This window comes from Leptosomus discolor, chromosome Z (assembly GCF_034619465.1).
Source record: "Leptosomus discolor isolate bLepDis1 chromosome Z, bLepDis1.hap2, whole genome shotgun sequence".
NCBI classification, from domain to species: domain Eukaryota; kingdom Metazoa; phylum Chordata; class Aves; order Leptosomiformes; family Leptosomidae; genus Leptosomus; species Leptosomus discolor.
In genome coordinates this window covers 33,776,889-33,793,427 of record NC_141419.1, presented here as the reverse complement: position 1 = coordinate 33,793,427, position 16,539 = coordinate 33,776,889, and the positions used below count along the sequence as shown (strand labels likewise).

Here is a 16,539-nt window from a genome sequence, read left to right as displayed (position 1 = left end):
TCTTTCTTTGTGGCTACCCGAGCCTCACATTGTCTTTCCATCTCATCAACTCCCTATCTCTTTCCCTGTCTGGTCTGAAACTCTATATCAATGCTCCACAGCAGCCTTCTAAAGGTCCCTGTCTGCTCCTTGTTGCTTGTGTCACAATGGAGCTGCTCAACTGCACAAGGGTGAAGGCAAAATTTACTGGTAGAAAACACCCTGTGAAACCTATATTGCAGGCAAAAATCATAAAAAGCAGGGACAGCTTTCCTACCATGGTGGCCATGTGGATTACCACTGTCACCTTGTGGAAAGCATGGATCGGGGCTAGGCAAGGTATCCCACTGTGTCTTTGCACAGTGGGGAAGTGGATGAGCAGCCACTGGAGGTTTTGTTTTCCTTCAGCAGCTTCTTAATATTATACCCTTGCAGCCCAGCTCTGCTTCCAGGCATAGGGTATACCTCTGATGTGGAGGGTACATCAGCTTTTTTTCTGCTCCTGGAAAGGCTTACAGGGTTGGCCAAAGGCATGACCAGGACACACAGAAACTTTGAGCATACCTGGCATATAGCCAGTCTTAGGCTTGCCCTTAAACAGCAGTGTGAGTTTTGGCACAATCTCATCTTCCTCATGGAAAAGTGTGGTACACCCTGTCCCTGCTGGAGGTTGTGTGGAGACCTACATATAGCAACATGGGTGGTTGTGGGAGAATACAGGACAAAAATTCTGTCTATAATGTAAGATTTGGTTCAAAATGAAAAACTGGTATCCAAGACTTCTTTCTGTTGCTGTGGATTATGTGTCATTGTTGTATGTCTTTGTTACAAACTGTGTGTGTTTCCAGTACCTAGAAAGCCTACTGTGAAAAGTTTAATGTAATTGTGATAATGATGTTAAAATGCACTGGAGGAATATTGTAACGTGGGTATAAATTACTATGAGGGATTAAGTAGTGCAAGACATTGTGGACAATTGTGCACCTGAGGATGAGCAAACTCAAAGCCTTTAATCCCAACAATCTGTGCTTACTTGGAAAAATGTTTGTCTGACTGCAGGCATGGAACCCGTTGTGCTGGAGAAGTGGCAGCCACGGCAAACAACTCACACTGCACAGTAGGAATCGCCTTTAATGCCAAGATTGGAGGTATGTGAAACAATCTCCCACCCAAAAAAAAAAAGTAATCAAAGAGCCATTTATGCTAGCATTATGGTACATTCAGACCATTCTCAACAAGAGAAGGAGATTTTTACGTATAACAAACCTAGCTGTGTTAGAAAGTAAATCTCAGTTGTAGAGTGGTTATTAAATACCAGTACTGAAGGAGTTTGTCTGTGGTGACACTTCTCCAGTGCTACCTGGAACACTGCCTCTCAGTACACACAGAAAAATAGAAACTGAGACCTTTGATGAAAATAAAACCCCAGAATTAGGATATTTGAGTTTTCTCACAGATCCAGAGCTCTAAGTGATGAACTTTGACAAACCAGAAGTAAATGTATACATCAGGAATATTGACTTGCATATCGATCCCAAACAAAGCACTATCAAAACATAACACATTTTTGTGTGGTTTGGCTGTGGTTGGAGATCTTCTTTTGATCCCTCTGTGTGATTGGATTATTGCCTAAAATACGAGATTCGATGGCACTTTTTTGTTCATTCAGCTAAGAGGTGTCAAATGGTTTCTATGAATTCTTAGTCAGTGGCTGCTCAGTTAAGACCTGTGGTTTAATTTGTGGAGATGACTGTCAAGATGTCATCTATGTGTCTCCTAGGCCGTAGCCTGCCTGTGCCAGATTTTAATGCTTCAACTTCAGTTTTACCCTGGAATTTTGATGAAATCATGGGATTGGTATATTTGCTTTCTGTAGAAGGATATATATCTCAAACTCACTAATTGTTGATTTTTTATCCCAAAATAGAGCCCATCTGTGAAAACAGAACATGTTTACCAGAGGACAGTTCAAAAATATGAGCAGGCAGTGTTGAGGCTGTGTTTCCACAATTAGTAGTACTATATCTGGTCTCTACTGGATCAGTACAAGTTTGATCCAAATCAAATGTGAGCACAGCTGCATTTCAGATTAGCCAAAGCACACAATATCATCCTAATGTCAGCTTTCTGTTTTCCTGCTGGCTTCAAGAGGATAGACAATACCTGCTCCAGCATAAGGTTAGAGTGATAGAGAAGAGCAATTTCCCTTCAGGTGGAGAGCCTGTCTGCACAAAGTTACCCTGTCAGAGTGGTTTAGAAAATCTGAACTGGCTAAGTGAGTGAGTTTGTGGCAGATGAACACGTTTTCTTATGTGGACATAGCATTTCATCATGTACCAGCAGCTATGCAATCAGATTTATTGTATTGTCAAACCAGAGTCAGAGGAGAGTTAGTACACTGATAGAGATAAAGATGCCTTCTGGAGAAGTTTCACTTTTGAGTTGGATAGTCACACAACCTGCAGCATCTTGGGCATGTCCTTGGAAAGTTTTCCGTTAGTGACAGTGACTTCTTAAAAGGTTATTTTTTATTAAGCATTAGGAATGTGCAATAATAATGTTTTAGAAACCCTCCAGGCAGATTAGCTGAATGACAACCTTTTCTAAATGTAGTGTAAAAACTGATTCAGATGCACATAGTATGAATGAAGTTAATGTGAACAGTAAAGACTGGATATGTGTGCTTTTTTATTATTCATTCATTCATTCATTCATTCATTCATTCATTTGTTTAGTACAAAGAGTATAACAGTCTTCAAGAAATTTCACTGGCCTAAGTGAAATAAAAACTTTATCTACTCCATTTATCACCATGATTCTGTAGAGCCATCACTAACACTGTTCTTAAAAGAAAGCTGGAAAGTAATAACTGTGTAAACCTCACTTGAGGTAATGTACCATCTTTTAAAAGCATCGGCACTTGAAAATAAGACTTCAGGAGGCTCAGCAGATAATCTGCAGAAAACCAGAGGCAAGAGGGATTTCCAAGGTATTGGGAAGAGACATTAAGGTTCCTCTTCCACTGGGTGTATATATTTAAGAGTTCTGATGATGATGACCTCTATTTGGCATGCCTCCTTTCCTTTCTTCAAAAAAAACGTAAGCTACACATGTGAATATGCAGTGGTTGTGTTCCCTCTCCACAGGCCAGAGTGGAGAGTGTAGAAATGTTGAATCATATTATGCTGGTTTTCAGCTCTCTAGTTTCCCAGGGATTTAAAAACCCTCCTGGGGCCTTCTTGGAGATGAAACTATAGTTGAGGTAAAGCAATTACATTCTTCTTACATAGAGGAGCACCTGCACAGTGATGTTGAATTTGCTCCACCAAGATAAATATTCTTTACTTCAAACCAAAAGGCATCTCTGGACATGTAAGGGATAGTAAGGAGATAAAGCAAAGGGGAAAAGAAATCCTTTCCATCGATACTGCATCAAATACTGGGAGCTGAACAAATCTAGTTAGTGATCTCTGTGATAGGAAGTTGTTAACAAGATATCCACCAGTAAAGCTCACTTTTTTCCTAAGTGTGTTTGTGTTCCATGTCTCATTTGCATACATTTAAGAACCTCTGACCACAAATAGGTCAAAAATAAGATCCTCAGAAAGCCTGAGCCTTCTCTTACAACGGTGTAAGTGGGGATGTAATCTGCAGATAAGAAAATACAAGTAAAATTGCAGTCTGGACCTTCAGTTCTTTTATGGGTTGTGACATGTTTTGTATAAAAAATTGCGCACTGTTCCTGGAGTTTCTGCTTAGCTAAGCTACCAGCCTGTTCGCTAAAAGACAAACAAGTGCACCAAAGGGGTAGATAATTTTTTTAGTGTAACTCTGCAGTAATCACACATAGCAAATTACCACCTACAGAGCTTGTGAGATTTTTATAGGAGGGGACAGTTAGCATGTTGTTATTTTTGCAGACTGATTGTGAAAGTTGCAAAGCATCTGTGGGGATTCGGGTGCTTAGTTACTTGGCTGGGCTCAAGTCCTGACAGGAAAACAGTTACACTGAATTATCTCACAACAGATGTAGATTGTCTTCAGCTGACGAGGAATTAGTTCAGCTGTTTCTTTAAGTCAGATGCTGATTAAAAACAAACATTTTAAAAGAAAACTTGCTTTCAGCTCAGTTTTGCATGTTTCCTGTGATTCATTGAAAGTTTGTTCTGACTAAAATGCCACTTATATTTTGGCAATTATTGCAGATACTGGAAAAAGTTTACAGAACTCTAAAGTCTTAGGTGCGACAGTCTGCAAACTCAGACTGTTAATTGCCTTCTGGACAGCTTTTGTTGTGCTATCACCACATGCCAAGTGCAGTTTGGAGGTTTTGTGATTGGCAGAATTAACTGCTCCAAACATTTTGGGAGGGAGGAAAAAGGAAGGAAGGAAAAGGAAGGAAGGAAGGAGAGAGAAAGGCATTATTTTTGTTTTAAATAGCCAATGAGATGTCTGTTGTTCAAAGTCATCCTTGAAGCATGTCTGTCAGTTGTTGGTCAGAGAGACCAACACCTAAGTCACAGCCTTGTCCATGTTGCTTTAGATTTGACCACTTCATCATTAGCAAAAAAAACTGATGTGAATTACTTCAGGTGCCAGTGGCAGAATTTGGAGTTAGTGTTCACTGTGTGCATGTAGTATTATTTGGGCTTGCTACACAGGAACAGAGACATAAAGGAAAGCTTTATTTTCCTTCTTTCAAAAGCAGTGTACCTTTTATTGTCTTTATTTAGAACTGGATATATTTTAATGTGCTTGAAAGAAATTGAGAACACAACTTCCTCCCATCATTAATTTTCTGAGATTATGCTGAGGAAGAAAAATAAAACCTGAGAATCCCAGAGTTGGTTTAATGACTTTTTTTATAAAGTAAAGTTCATAGTGAGATCACGGTTTGTAAAAGTTTATTATCTCACAAAACATGGGCAGCTTTTGTGTGAACTTAGAAATATGATCACTTTTCGTTTTTTGAGTCAATTAAAGTAAGGAAAAAAAATAGACCCTCAATCAACAAAGCACCCCCTATGCCTTTTGTTAATTGGAAGTTAAGGTCTTGGTAAACTCTCCAGTTCCTCCAGTCTGAGTTCATGAGCAAAATGAAATATGTCTGTAATTAAAAATATGTAAATTTGGCTTATAAATAACAGTGACCTTTTAAAGGGGAAAGAGGATCAAACTTGTTAATTGTGGAAGTAATCATTACTCTATATTATCATACAGTTACATGCTAATTATTATTTCATATTTAACATCTCTTTGATCAGATGTGACGCTAGTTGTATGGAGTTCAATAACTTTAAAATTTTCTCAGTTTCCAGATTTGAGCCTACCTTGCTCTGTCTAGTGATCTTAAAACACCATGGTGCCCTTCACTTTAGAAGGGCTGGCACATTGACTTGTCCAAACCCACATGAATGAGCTCTTTTAACTCTAGAATCTCAGATTATGCCTTACAAACGCTTCTTCTGCACAGAGGAAGATGTTCACAATATTGAGGTTTCAGGTTGAGTAATGTTACATATAAGGTATTTTTTAGTAACTTCCTGTAATTGCCTTGCTACTGTGTATGGTAATCGGTCTGTACCCACAAGCATTCTTCCTAGTTTCTTCTTTGTGGCCTCATACAGTGACGGAATAATCCCATGTTTATCTGTCAGTGGAGATCCTTTTATTATATCTGTTAACATACTTAGGACTCTGAATGAATCAAAGTAGGTGCTGAAGTTTCACCGCGGTAAAAGGAGAAAGAAAATCATATATTATCTTCAAGTGAGACATATAAACATTTCAAGGTTCAAGTCTTTTAAAGTTTTCTTTAGTGTGAAAGGTTGAAGAAAGACTAAAATATTTCTTGCTTTTTGTATTTTTTCATCTAGAGACATTTTTTTCAATTGCAAGAACACATATCCAAACAGTTTTTTGTTTTTTTTTTAACAGTAGAAAACCTTATGTCCTGCACCACAATTTTCTTGATGGGGTGGGGGGACAGGAGTGGGGAAGAAGAGTTTGGGGTTGGTTGGTCCTATTCATTGTATCTTTTATTCTGAAGGTGTACGGATGCTGGATGGAGATGTGACAGACATGGTAGAGGCAAAGTCTCTAAGTCTTAATCCCCAGCACATCCACATATACAGTGCCAGCTGGGGGCCTGATGACGACGGTAAGACTGTGGATGGACCTGCTTCTCTAGCACGTCAGGCCTTTGAGAACGGCATCAGAATGGTAGGTTGGCATCAAAGTGCATCTCCTGCATTTCCTGTCATGTGCAAGTGTAAGGGTACACATGCTTGGTACGTGCAAGTGCACAGGGTCGGAAAAAGGAAAGGATTCTGAAGGAAATAAGAAAAGCTTCCTTTGCATAAAACTAAGTGCATTTTCCTTCTATGGTGCCATGATGGTCCAACCCTCCTGAAATATCAGCTCTGTTCATTTTCAACTGGAATACATAATCCTCAGTGTCCTTTAAAACTGCACTGAGGTAATGATGTAATTCTGTAAGAAAAAGTAAGACTGAAAAATGCTACTTTGCGCAGCAGTGCCAAGTCATCAAATCTGAATTGCAATGAAATTTTAAAGCAAAAATCCTGACTGTTTTTCCTTCTTCCTTTCTTCTGTTGCTTTGTTTTGCTGAAAAGAAGGTTGATAGTTTTAATAGGGAGTTGAGGGCTAAAAAATGTCTGCATCCGTGTTTCTTTTATGTCTGGTCTGAAAGAACTTACACTCTATTTATACCTTGCATATACATTTCTCTACAAGTCTGTGCTATTACATTTTCTCTGTGATGTAGCCCAGAGATCTTCAATAATACACCACACAAAGTCCCAAATGCCCCTACATGAAAAAATCTAAGAACTTTTCAATTTTCTTTAATAAGTTACTGTCAAACAAATTAGACTACAAAAGGAAATGGGAAGTTAGAGGAACTTTTGATGTCAGAGGCCAGCTTTTAGTTCTTCCTTTTACCCTGCTGCCTGTTAAATAGATCAGGGAATTCCTCGTCTTCCAGTGCTCACACCTCTTTCCATTATATAGGACTGGTGGAAAGGATTTCAAAGCTTTGCCCTTGAAGCTCTGAGCATTATTTTGAATGCAGCAGGAGACTTGCTAGTTCAGTGGTAGGTGGCTCTAGGATCATAAAAGAGGGGATTAGTACAAAACATTTGTTTAAAGAAACTGAAACTGTGGACCGAAGTGGAACTGGAATGTAGTTACTGGAACATGGTAACACTGTGCAGCAAGATCGGAAAGTGCAGCTATTATTGAAGTTGATGAGTGTTTTAACAAGGTATACCAAGACTGATTTTAGCAAACTATAGCTAATATTCAGCCTGGAAGATTTGTGCCATGTGTAAAAGACAGTGTCTGCCACTGAGAGTCTATATTAATTTAAGGTATACCATAAAAAGCAGTCATAACAGCAAACAGGGACAATGGCTGCAGAGGGGTGATAGACAACATTACGTGGTCAAGCTGACAGTCTGTATGCATAGTGCAGCATTTCCGGTGATTTACAGTATACTTGACTGTAAGTTGTAGATAAATACATCATAAAATTGATACCCAGTGTCACTATAAACATTGCCTAGCAGCACAAGCTAATATATCTAATCACAGCTGCATCACTGTTTCCTCAATGAAGTTGCATGAATTTCTTACTCTTACTCCTGTCCTCCCTGACCCAAATGTGGATAATAATACATGCCCAGCTACCTAGCAGGGAAGGTATGAAGAGCAATTACTGAAGTACTAAACTAGCAACAGGGACTATATGATGTTAAAGACCCGTCTCTCAAATTCGGTTCTTTACTAACCATGCAGCCACAGAACACTGCCTTCCTTTCACTTGGTCGTATGATGACCATTTGGTGTGGAGCTGCAGATTTACACTTTTGCTTGTACATTATGTAATATGTGTAACCTGCCATAACAAAATACACAAGCACGTACTTAACTTTACCCTAGGAGAAGTTCAAGAGGCTTGGAAGTTAAACATATTTAGGGACACTGATAGATTCTGCCCTAGAGAACTCTGCTGTGTTTAGTAATCATTATTGTAATAGTTATCAAAGAGCTCTTAGAACAATACAAGTATGTAGAAGGCCAAATGCATCTCCATTACTGCTTCCCATGCATCATCACTCCCACTTTCAGATGGAATAGCAGTGCTACCCATCACCCAACACAGTTTACTGCTCTTTGACAGTGACCACAGAGAAGAAAAGCAATAAAGTGATGAAGGGGAGCCTAATGGCAGGATGAAGGAGAACTTGAACAAAATAAGTTTTTTATTTAAACATATATGTATGTGTTAGTTTAAATGTCATATTTCATGTAGATAAGACAACCATGAAAAGTTCAGCCTGTTCCTGTACCAGAAGAACTCAGCCATTTCCTCATTGAAATCTCAAACTGGGGATAAATCCGGTATAAATCAAGAATGTGGAATAATTTGCCAAGAGCATGGATATTGCCTACAAGCATTATTGTTCCATTGTTATTATTATAGCTGTAATATGAGAGGATACCCTACAGAACCCAGATGAATTTCATTTTGCCAGCACATTGTTCTATATTTTTAGTAAGTACCAGTTTATAGTAGAAACATAGTATTGAATTCTAAAATTCTGAGGTGGTCTTTTTTCAGATACCAATGCAGAAAAAGAGTTTGGTATATTTTTTTGAGAAATAGTAGAATCATATTTGATGCAAGTCAAATTATAATTTTTACAGTTTAGCTTCTCTTCCGTTTTATTAACTTTTTGTTCTGCCCAAAGTTGCTCATGCAGAGTTGAATAGATCTAAATATTTCCATATATTTCGAAATTTTGTCTAGCTCTGACCACAGAAGCGTTTTCATTTCTAATAAGGAAATTAAAGTACTCTTTAAAACTTGAATAATATCGATCTGATAAGAAAATCAAAATGTTTAAGGTTAATCTCTAATTTTAATTCTTCAAAATGTAATATAGACTGAAAGATTGTAAATGCATGTCTCAGTTACCACCTTCCTATTAAGGCTTAGCTTCCAGAACAAAAATTACTTTAAGATGAACCTGGTTTTGTTCTTTTTCATAAACCATGCCTTTCCATGTTCAGCTAAAGGTACTTTTTCTATATTTCCTTACACTGCCATAGGATGTGTTGTTTTAAAAGATCAGACAAATGGGAGAAGAAAAGATTAATTATCTCTGTGCCAAAATATTCCTAAAATCAGGTCATTGTCCAAGGTAATGACTAGATACTCAGCCAAACATAGATTTCCCCAAGCAGTCACAGTAATTGTGCAAATAATAGTAGGCAGACAAAAATGTTATGTTGTGTACAGATCTTGACCTTCCTTTTTAGAAATATTGAACTGAACAACAGTGTTACATTTAGTATAGCATCTGTGATGTAAATTGGAGTACCATGGGTACAGGAAAATTTGGAAAGACCTTTCAGATCTACACAAAGGTTCAAGACTGATACTCTTTATTGTGTGTATGCACACACAACTGGATATTATTTTTTAAAAGCAGGACAGCAAAGGAAGAGGTCAAGACTTTTTAAAAGCATCTGAAAAGGAAATTATGCTTGGCTTGTTTAATTATGAAATTAAAATGTGGTGCTGAATAATAACTTTGATTAGAGTATAATTAAACTGAATTATTACTTTTTTTTATTATACTTGTATAGTAAAAATGAAATGGTTGCAAGAGCCATAGTTTCTTATTCAGTTTGCTGAGAGACTGGGATTCATGAAAAAAATGCCTAGTTTATCTTTAGCACATATTATTCCAATTAACAGCTCATTCAGGGTCTTTTAGAGCTATTATTATTTTTAAATATGCTCAGCTAATATGATTACTCCTTCCAAATCCTGCAGAAAGTAACAATGATAAATGACTACACAGTATTTCCATAGAGTTCCACAGAGACAGCACATGCCATGAGTTGAAATGACAAATCTATTTAAAGAAAGGATACTGAGTAATAACTGAATTTATGAAATTACAACCTAACTCCAAGTTAAATAGGCTTTAAAAATTCTGCAAAGGATCAAGATATGGGAAGAGGAAACCAATTTTTAAATCTGTCTCAAGTACCATGGTTTTCTGTCATCTTTAGGGTATTTTGTTTAATTCTATTAGATTTGCATACTTGAGTTCAAAGAGACACCTTGGAGACTTTGCTATCAAACAATTTCTATGCAAATATAAAAGCTCCCTTTATATCATGCTTCCAGTTGACAAGGTCCTTTTCTTGGAAATAGTGTAGGCATAAGGGTGGAAAATTCTAGAGGTTTGTGTTTTAAATATGAATGTATTAAAAGTGTAGACCTAATAATCTCAAAAATAATTCTATTATAATCACACAGAACTTACCTGAAAAAAATCAGACGAAGGGCAGTATATCCGAAAGTAACATATTCAAGAAAAGATTAGGTATGCAATGTCACATTTCAACCTGTGTTCAAGAACAAACAGACTTAGCATTACAAAGCATGACTGTGGCCAAATCATGTAATAAGACTGTACTGAGTCTGGGACAAGTCCTTGATTCAGAAAGATAAAAACAAAGTACCATTAGGTTTCAAGATGACTGTCTGTATCTCACAGTCTATAAACACAGTGCTATAAGCACTTGACAGACTTAGGCTCACTAATTCAAGACTCTGTGATATAGCATTCAGACTAGTACATTTATGTTCATACAAATAAGCCTGTTATTCTGAGATCAGTCTCAACGTCATTTGTAGAGTAATGCATTTCAGATATCCTGACTTGTTCTTTCACTGCTGTTTGGCAAAGCCCTAGTAGTCAAGTTTCTGGATATATGACCTCTGTTGAAATTTTATGTTTCAGGTTTTCAAAGAGCTGGTTTTCTCACCTCTCCAAACGTCTCGCCAACTGCATGCTTTATGTTGTTCTGCTATATCCATAAGGTAGTCCAAATCAGCAACAGGGCAGGTCATCCTTAATATAACCTAGATGGTGGAGAGGCAGGCAAATCTACAGGGAAACTTTTGGCTTTCTGCCTGCATTGGCGCAGAGGCCTTCATCTTATTGCCATGACACCATTCTGTTTAGCAAGCTGGACACAAGCCAAAATGTTTGATGGACATTAATGATCAGATTCTGTGTGGCTAAACCTCTTGTGTGAGCTCGGCTTGGTGCCTTCCCTTCCATCATCACTGCCCCTTCTCATCTCTCTCGCTTCACCAACTTTGGCTGCAGTGTGTGTTCAGTGTTTACTAGGAGTAGAAGGCTGTCTTACAATCACTAAACAAGCCTCCTACCCACATACAAGAGAGAGAAAGGCAAGGGAAGAAAAGGGAAGCGAAGAAAAGGGAAGAGAAGAAAAGAGGAAGCAGAAAAGAAAGAAAAGGTTTTCACATTATTATAATATTTTATTATCATCATCATCACTATACGCTTCTACTTCAAAAGTGGAAGAGGTTGTTCATAATTTGCAAGTGTCTGGGTGAAAGTTTACTGCCTGTGTTGTACCACAGATATTTCTCTTAAATTTATTTGTCCTGTCATCACTTCTCTGCATCAATCTGATTAGGATGTGTTGCCTACACAAAGAGGAGTTATTCTGTTCTGCTTTGCCAGACAATTGCACTATAAAAATCAAAGACAGAAGTTACTGAAAGAAAACTTCCTGTCAAATCTGCCAAAATAACTTCCAAAATGGCTGTCATTTTATACGTTGGAATACTGTGAAGCACAGAGGTTAAGTCCAGATTTTTTAAACTGTGTATTGTGTTTGTTCATCTTGTACAGCTGCCATATAAGACTAAATAATACATACCTTAGACATGCATATCTCAGATCACATATAGCTATATTTTGCATGTGCAAGACTACCAGCACATTTCTAATTAGTTGGCCAAAAACTACTTGTTAAAGATAAATCGTAAGAATTAGTGCTGTGCTTGGGGAAGGTCTCCGAAGACATGACTTCCAGTATGCTGATGTAACCTAATGTTAGGTCCTGGCATTTGTCTGTTATATGATCTGCATTTATTGTGTATCCCTCCTATGGCATCTATGATGCAATATCTGAACATGTGTTTTTATAGTTACTTTAACATACCAAGTTAAATTTTGAGTAGCTGTATACTATAGCTGGGTGCTGACTATGTGCCAGAACTGGAAAACACATATGGCATTTTAATATTGTAATTCTTCCTTCTGACATCACAAGACCATAGGCTTCAGATAATATTAGTAGTTCTAACATCAGAAAAGGTGTTTATCATCTAGTCCTGGCCTTCCTCATAAACCAGATCAGCAAAATTTCATGCAATTACTAATGCATCAATATTTTCTTGACCCACCTATTATTTTCTGTGTATCTTTTAGGAAGAGCCAGTCTTGACTGAAACCTGTTATGTCCATGACTGTGCAAGTCACTAACAACCTTCACTATTAAAAATGTATAGCTTGTTACTCATGTAAATTCTTAGTTTCCTTTCCACTGTAAAATGCCTCTTCTGCTATGTTTATGGTGCATCTTCTGGTGGTAGAAATCTTCACATGTATGCAATTACAGATTTTGGCCAAGGATTTCTTGGATAAATTAAATTGGAACATAGGGACATAAGACAAGAAATGGCCATGTAGGTCATCCAGTACAGTTCTCAACTATCACAAGCATCATGTCCTATAAGTACATTCAGCAATTTCTATTCTAGAATGAATAAGAATTTTTTTGCCCTCTATTTCTGTTGGGATACAGTTTTACAGCCATCAGTAATCTGTTGGTTACAGACTTTCTTCTAAGTTACAGACAGGTTTAGTCGTGTACAGTTTTCTGCCCATTTGTTCGTGGGCCAAAATTGTGCTTCAGCTTAAACAGCTTTGCTCCTTCCATTTTTGTTTCTGACGTATTTATAGAGCACAGTCGCCTCGCAGACTTCATTTTGATGTGATAAACAAGCCACACCCATGAGTCAGTTATAAACTGGGCAGTCCATCTTGCTCGTCAGAGTGGTGCTTCTCTCCATATCTTCCAGCCTGAATTCTTTTCTTGAATGCAGATGATCATAATTACTAGAATCACCAACATGTTCTTTCTTTTTACGTCAAAATAAATCTAATAATTTTGTTTCTTAAAATACTGCACTAATAACTTCCTTAACACCCATATTTCTTTAGCACAGCCCACATTACCTCTGGTGCAACCGTTTCCACCTCCACTTTGCTGTTTCATTTTCATTTGTTTAATTATTGTTTTCTAGGAGGGCTCATCACGTGTTTTTCAGAAACCAGACAGACTGGTTCTAATACATTTCTCTGCATAAAATAAGTTATCAGAGAAAAACTTAACAGATTTACCTGGAATTCTAAAGGGTGTTTTGCATTTTAACCCTTTACTGTTAATGCTGATGCCTCTTGCTCTGTACTTAAAAATCTGTTCTACAGCCTTCACAGTAATGTTTTATGTATTCTGTTTCCTTCTGTTAATCAGAATTTCCAAAGAATGGTTCATTCCTGTAGTTCTTTCTGGAACACTTTCTGTTTCCTGGCATTATTTTTTCAAGTGCAGATACCAAAATGGGGCATGAAAGTTGTAGCCTTCTCTATACATGCATCATACTGTTTCCCTATTCCCTGCTCACGTTCATATTCACCCTGCTTACTGATTCAAGGAGTAGACTAAATTTTAGGGCAACTCATTGGCACTTGGTTGTCTTCCATGACCCTAATCTCCCTTTCAGAGTCACTGCTTTCTAAGAGTTTGTCCACCCTCTTGTGTGTCTTACCAACAAGCTTCGTTTCTAGGTCTTACTACCTTGCATTTAGCTGATATACATATCTCAGGATGCCTTAATGGCTTTGCAGATTGGCTTATACTTGATATGATTTATTTTCCTCCAAATTGAGATTGCCCAGTAAAAATCAGGTGACATGACAACCTTAACACATCATTAAGCTAATAATAATTCTTTGCTTTACCATTTGCATATAGTTAGCAACTTCCAGTATTCAGCTAAAGTAAAATTAGGGATATTGCCTTCCAGTAAATGAAATACAGTTTAGGCTCAGTGATACCTGGGTGAACTTTGATACTATGCACTTTATTTTCTTTTGGAAATACATAAGGAAAGCCAGTAGCTTTCTGTGAAAAGTGAGCTTTTTCACAGGCGGTCAATGTGTAGTACAAAATAAAAATGCAGAAAAAGAAACCAGAAATGTTCTTACATTACAATCAATGGAATATACAAATCCTAAAAGGCAGAAGAATTTGGAATGAGAGTTACAGGAAAATATACCTCAAAATGTCCGGTTTCCTTACAATGTCACAAAGTGTACTGGAAACCAAAACTGTTTAGTTACTTCATCCCATCTCACACATACATGGAAACTGTTGTAACAAGCCAGAACAGCATTACCGCTTTTGGACTTCTTGTCAAAAGTGGCCTCTGGTTTTGGGTGCCTAGCCTGAAACAGGTGATATATTTTAACATGAAAAACCACACCGTTCTTGTTGTGGGGTAAATCTTAATTTGGAAAGGCTATACTGAAAAGCAGCTTTGGCAAATGGGTCTCTCTCCATACATTTATGTATATATATTTCAGAGAGTGCATTTTTGAAACATGAGTCTGGTTACTTTGTATGGGCAAATCACGTATCCACTTTACTCATATACTTGAACAACAGCAGAATCTACGTATTGCTATGTGTCATGTAGGAAGACATAGATTTCCGAAAGACAAACTGCTGGAAGTTTGACATCAAAGTTTTCTGTGCATAGAGTTTAACGTAAGTTTAAGGCTCAAAATCGTGAGGGCAATGATTTTGCACACAGCCTAAGTGCATTGTTTCTTCATGAACAAATGCTATGGGAGACAAACTGCACAAAGCGATTACTGCAGAGGTAGAAATGGAGCAGCCTTCTTTTCCTGCCCATCTACTGAAAAGAACTAAATTTGCAGAAAATTTGACGTTCTTTGTTGAACCTCAGAAATTCAACAGAGAACTCAAAACCTGAAGCTTTCCATAAGGGTCTGACAGGAGTAGTTAAACAACAACTGTGCGGATGTGGTAGCCGTGGACTCCTCTCTAGAGTGTTTAATCAGATGATAATATAAAGGTGGCGAGAACTACCTGAACCCACTCCATAAAATGGGTGTTTGTGTGTGAAGTCCATCCCGTATCCTGTCCTAAGACAGGTACCTTTCTTGTGTACTGCCTGTTTACTTTGGCTTTGCATGCAGAGCAATTTCACCTATCATTAACTAGACACTCTTTGTGCAACAGAAATTCTGGAAAACCCAGGTCTTGTTTTATTCCAGATGTTTGCAATATAGAGCTTGTTTTATCCCAGTAACAATGTCAGCAACAACAATAGTAATGATAATGTGAAGAGATAGCTTGAACGAGAACTGTGATTCATGCAGCCCTGTAGCTGGCTCTGTTTTGTTTAGGAAAATGAGAAATTCATTCCAGCATTCCACAGGTTCGGATTTCAGGTTTCAGCCAACACTTCTTTTGCACTTTAAGCAGTAATTATAGCTCTGTGGGGAATATCTTGGAGCTGTTTAAGCTGTTGTTGTAGTGAAGAGTAAAATAAAAAATACAAGGATGTATTTTTTACGAAATACAAACATGCAAGGATGCATGTTGAAATGTTCCACTGATATATCCCAATAATTATTGTGTTAATGCATGGGTGCTTGTGGTTCTTCAATACATTATTTTTTTTATGCGCACATTAAAATATTTTATGCTTCAGTATTCTAAAGGTATCATAACCTTTGAGCTAATAAAATACATTTTTCCTTCTTTTTGTCATGATTAATTATTTTGTCTTTCCTTTTGTTAAGAAGCTAAAAGTTCAGAAGTAACCAAAAAGTTTAATTTTATTAGCAACAACTTGCCTTTTCAACAATATAAGGAAATTGTTGCTTTTTTTTTTAAGGAGTGACAAATTTTTGCGTTGTATATGTATTGTGTGTATGCCTGTTCCAGCACTAGGAAATATTTTCTTGACTCCCTGGTTTTCCTACGACTCAATTTTTAGACATTCCCTCAAACATGTGTCTTTATTTATGTACACCTCTTAGGCTTATTACTGGTTTCATCATAGATACCAGAGGTGCACATTTTTAATGAACTGATGCACAAATGTGAATTTTTCTGAGAGCACGGATACCTCAACAGAATTAGTGGCATCAGAAATTTCTCCATTTGTTCATGAATTTTTGCTTTTAATACCCCAGGAGGCTGTTCTAATGAAAAAAAAAAAAAAAAAAAAAGCTGTTTGGCTGTCTTCTGAGAGCACTTCAGAGTTGCTGGCTTGGAGTCTCAGCTTGCCATTATCTCTTTTGGAGAGATGCCTGCTTTCAAGTGAGAGTCCTCTGCAGAAGAGTTCTTTAAGGATGGTGTGCCAGACTATTTTTCATTCCCAGATTAGAGGTTAAGTGGACTGGTAGAAACTCAGCAGGAGCTGGGAGATGCTGCTTCTCAAAAGCAAAATGCTGCCAGTCAGCAGATTAGCAGCACTGTGCCTCTAAACAGGGCAGTGGCATACAGCTCCCAGGGAGCGCAGAAATCAGTGGAAGCTGG

The 16,539-nt window shown here is 37.6% G+C and overlaps 1 protein-coding gene across 3 annotated transcripts in view; it reads left to right on the top strand.

Annotated features, from left to right (window-relative positions):
• The window catches only part of PCSK5 (proprotein convertase subtilisin/kexin type 5), a 260,747-nt gene that overhangs the window by 107,187 nt on the left and 137,021 nt on the right, over positions 1 to 16,539 (top strand). For all 3 annotated transcript variants that reach the window (XM_086480272.1, XM_086480271.1, XM_086480273.1), the window contains exons 6-7: positions 1,039 to 1,127; positions 6,029 to 6,201. In XM_086480272.1, coding sequence (XP_086336398.1) covers positions 1,039 to 1,127; positions 6,029 to 6,201 — 262 coding nt within the window. The remainder of the gene's footprint in view (positions 1 to 1,038; positions 1,128 to 6,028; positions 6,202 to 16,539) is intronic.